At 39.7% G+C, this 3,979-nt stretch overlaps 1 protein-coding gene across 1 annotated transcript in view; it reads right to left on the bottom strand.

Annotated features, from left to right (window-relative positions):
- Positions 1 to 1,572: 1,572 nt before the first annotated feature.
- The window catches only part of LOC121843827 (ELKS/Rab6-interacting/CAST family member 1-like), a 64,130-nt gene continuing 61,723 nt past the window's right edge, over positions 1,573 to 3,979 (bottom strand). The window contains exon 2 of the mRNA XM_042313682.1: positions 1,573 to 1,797. Within this exon, the coding sequence (XP_042169616.1) occupies positions 1,642 to 1,797 (156 nt within the window). The 3' untranslated portion in view covers positions 1,573 to 1,641. The remainder of the gene's footprint in view (positions 1,798 to 3,979) is intronic.

Here is a 3,979-nt window from a genome sequence, read left to right as displayed (position 1 = left end):
ACTGGACTATAATGACTTACTGTAACACCCTGGACTATAATGACTTACTGTAACACCCTGGACTATAATGACTTACTGTAACACCCTGGACTATAATGACTTACTGTAGTAACACACTGGACTATAATGACTTACTGTAGTAACACACTGTACTATAATGACTTACTGTAACACCCTGGACTATAATGACTTACTGTAACACCCTGGATTATAATGACTTACTGTAGTAACACACTGGACTATAATGACTTACTGTAACACACTGGACTATAATGACTTACTGTAACACCCTGGACTATAATGACTTACTGTAACACAGTGGACTATAATGACCTACTGTAACACCCTGGACTATAATGACTTACTGTAACAGCCTGGACTATAATGACTTACTGTAACACCCTGGATTATAATGATTTACTGTAACACCCTGGACTATAATGACTTACTGTAATACCCTGGACTATAATGACTTACTGTAACACCCTGGACTATAATGACTTACTGTAACACCCTGGACTATAATGACTTACTGTAACACCCTGGACTATAATGACTTACTGTAACACCCTGGACTATAATGACTTACTGTAATACCCTGGACTATAATGACTTACTGTAACACCCTGGACTATAATGACTTACTGTAACACCCTGGACTATAATGACTTACTGGGACTATAATGACTTACTGTAACACCCTGGACTATAATGACTTACTGTAACTGTATAATGACTTACTGTAGTAACACACTGGACTATAATGACTTACTGTAGTAACACACTGTACTATAATGACTTACTGTAACACCCTGGACTATAATGACTTACTGTAACACAGTGGACTATAATGACTTACTGTAGTAACACACTGGACTATAATGACTTACTGTAACACCCTGGACTATAATGACTTACTGTAACACCCTGGACTATAATGACTTACTGTAACACAGTGGACTATAATGACCTACTGTAACACCCTGGACTATAATGACTTACTGTAACACCCTGGACTATAATGACTTACTGTGGAATAATGACTTACTGTAACACCCTGGACTATAATGACTTACTGTAATAACCTGGACTATAATGACTTACTGTAACACCCTGGACTATAATGACTTACTGTAACACCCTGGACTATAATGACTTACTGTAACACCCTGGACTATAATGACTTACTGTAACACCCTGGACTATAATGACTTACTGTAATACCCTGGACTATAATGACTTACTGTAACACCCTGGACTATAATGACTTACTGTAACACCCTGGACTATAATGACTTACTGTAATACCCTGGACTATAATGACTTACTGTAACACAGTGGACTATAATGACTTACTGTAACACAGTGGACTATAATGACTTACTGTAACACCCTGGACTATAATGACTTACTGTAACAGTACTATACAGTATAAAGTCACATTCTACTCTACCAGTCTCACAGGTTTGTAGTTTCACTTGGAACAGCGTCCAGAAACCAGACTTTATAAACCGACCCTGTTGACCAGCTGGAGGATTGTGAGAAAGGGTGAATTCTGAATGCAGGATTTGAACTGGCATCGCTAAAGCAGTCTTCCTCAACAGCAAACAAATATTCCAGGGACCAATAGGCCCTTTCTCCTTAGAAGACTGCATATATTAACATTTCATTTACATACATTGCATGTGTTCTTACCTGGTCTGGGGAGGGTTTGTGATTGGTCTGCTCAGAACGTGAGGAGGCCTTCAGATGCTCAGCCTCGTAGTTGTCGGCCATCAGCTTCATACGGTTCTGGGTCTGGTAGAGAGACAACAGAATGGTAATAACATTCTAATCAACATACAGTAGATTCTAATGTTTACATAATAACCACAGCTTCATATGGAGTCTGGTAGAGAGACATAGAAGAAAAGTTGAATATGATTATACATGTATTATCAACAGTAATATCAACATCCAGCAGATTCATATGGTTCTGTGTCTGCATGGGAGGAACACATGTTAAGAGAAAGGGTCACTGTATTGGACAAAGTCTGCATCTAATAAATACCCTTCATCAATACCCCCTTCATCAATACCCTTCTTCATCAATACCCTTCATCAATGCCCCCTTCATCAATACCCTTCTTCATCAATACCCCCTTCATCAATACCCTTCTTCATCTATACCCCTTCATCAATACCTCCTTCATCAGTGCCCCTTCATCAATACATTTCATCAATATCCTTCATCAATACCCCTTCATCAATACCCTCTTCATCAATACCCTCTTCATCAATACGCTCTTCATCAATACCCTTCATCAATACCCTCTTCATCAATGCCCCTTCATCAATACCCTTCATCAATACCCTCTTCATCAATGCCCCCTTCATCAATACCCTTCATCAACACCCTTCATCAATACCCCTTCATCAATACCGTTCATCAATACCCCCTTCATCAATACCCTTCTTCATTAATACCCCTTCATCAATGCCCTTCTTCATCTATACCCCCTTCATCAGTACCCCTTCATCAATACCTTCCATCAATACCCTTCATCAATACCCTCTTCATCAATACCCCTTCATCAATACCCCTTCATCAATACCCCTTCATCAATACCCTCTTCATCAATACCCTCTTCATCAATATCCCTCTTCATCAATACCCTCTTCATCAATACCCTCTTCATCAATACCCTTCATCAATACCCCTTCATCAATACCCCTTCATAAATACCCTCTCAATCTATTTATCAATAGCCCCTTCATCAATACCCTCTTCATCAATACCCTTCATCAATACCCCCTTCATAAATACCCTCTTCATCAATACCCTTTCATCAATACCCCTTCATCAATACCCTCTTCATCAATACCCCATTCATCAATACCCTTCATCAATACTCTTCATCAATACCCTTCATCAATACCCCTTCATCAATACCCCCTTCATCAATACCCTCTTCATCCATACCCTTCATCAATACCCCATTCATCAATACCCTCATCAATACCCCTTCATCAATACCCTTTCATCCATACCCTTCATCAATACCCTTCATCAATACCCCTCATCAATACCCTTCATCAATACCCTTCATCAATACCCCCTTTATCAATACCCCCTTCATCAATACCCTTCATCCAATACCCTTCATCAATAACTTTATCAATGCCCCTTCATCAATACCCCTTCATCAATACCCCATCCATACCCTTCAATATACCCTTTATCAATACCCTTCATCAATACTCCTTCATCAATACCCCTTCATCAATATACCCTTCATCAATGCCCTTCATCAATACCCCCTTCATCCATCCCCCTTCATCAATACCCCCTTTATCAATACCCTTCATCCATACCCTTCATCAATCCCCCTTCATCAATACCCCTTTCATCAATACCCTCTTCATCCATACCCTCTTCATCAATATCCCTTCATCAATACCCTCTTCATCAATACCCTTTCATCAATACCCTCTTCATCAATATCCCCTTCATCAATACCCTCTTCATCAATACCCCTTCATCAATACCCTCTTCATCAATGGCCCTTCATCAATACCCTCTTCATCAATGCCCCATTCATCAATACCCTTCATCAATACTCTTAATCAATACCCTTCATCAATGCCCCATTCATCAATACCCCCTTCATCAATACCCTCTTCATCCATACCCTTCATCAATACCCCATTCATCAATGCCCTCATCAATGCCCTTCATCAATACCCTTCATCAATACCCTTTATCAATACCCTTCACCAATACCCCTTCATCAATACCCTTCATCCATACCCTTCATCAATACCCTTTATCAATACCCTTCATCAATACACCTTCATCAATACCCCATTCATCAATAAACCCTTCATCAATACCCTTCATCAATACCCCCTTCATCCATACCCCTTCATCAATCCCTTCATCCATCATCAATCCCCCTTCATCATCAATCAATACCCTTCATCCATACCCTTCATCAAT

This window comes from Oncorhynchus tshawytscha, unplaced genomic scaffold (assembly GCF_018296145.1).
Source record: "Oncorhynchus tshawytscha isolate Ot180627B unplaced genomic scaffold, Otsh_v2.0 Un_contig_6998_pilon_pilon, whole genome shotgun sequence".
Classification (NCBI taxonomy): Eukaryota; Metazoa; Chordata; class Actinopteri; order Salmoniformes; family Salmonidae; genus Oncorhynchus; species Oncorhynchus tshawytscha.
The sequence above is the reverse complement of the archived record's forward strand: the minus strand, read 5'-3'. Positions and strand labels throughout refer to the sequence as shown.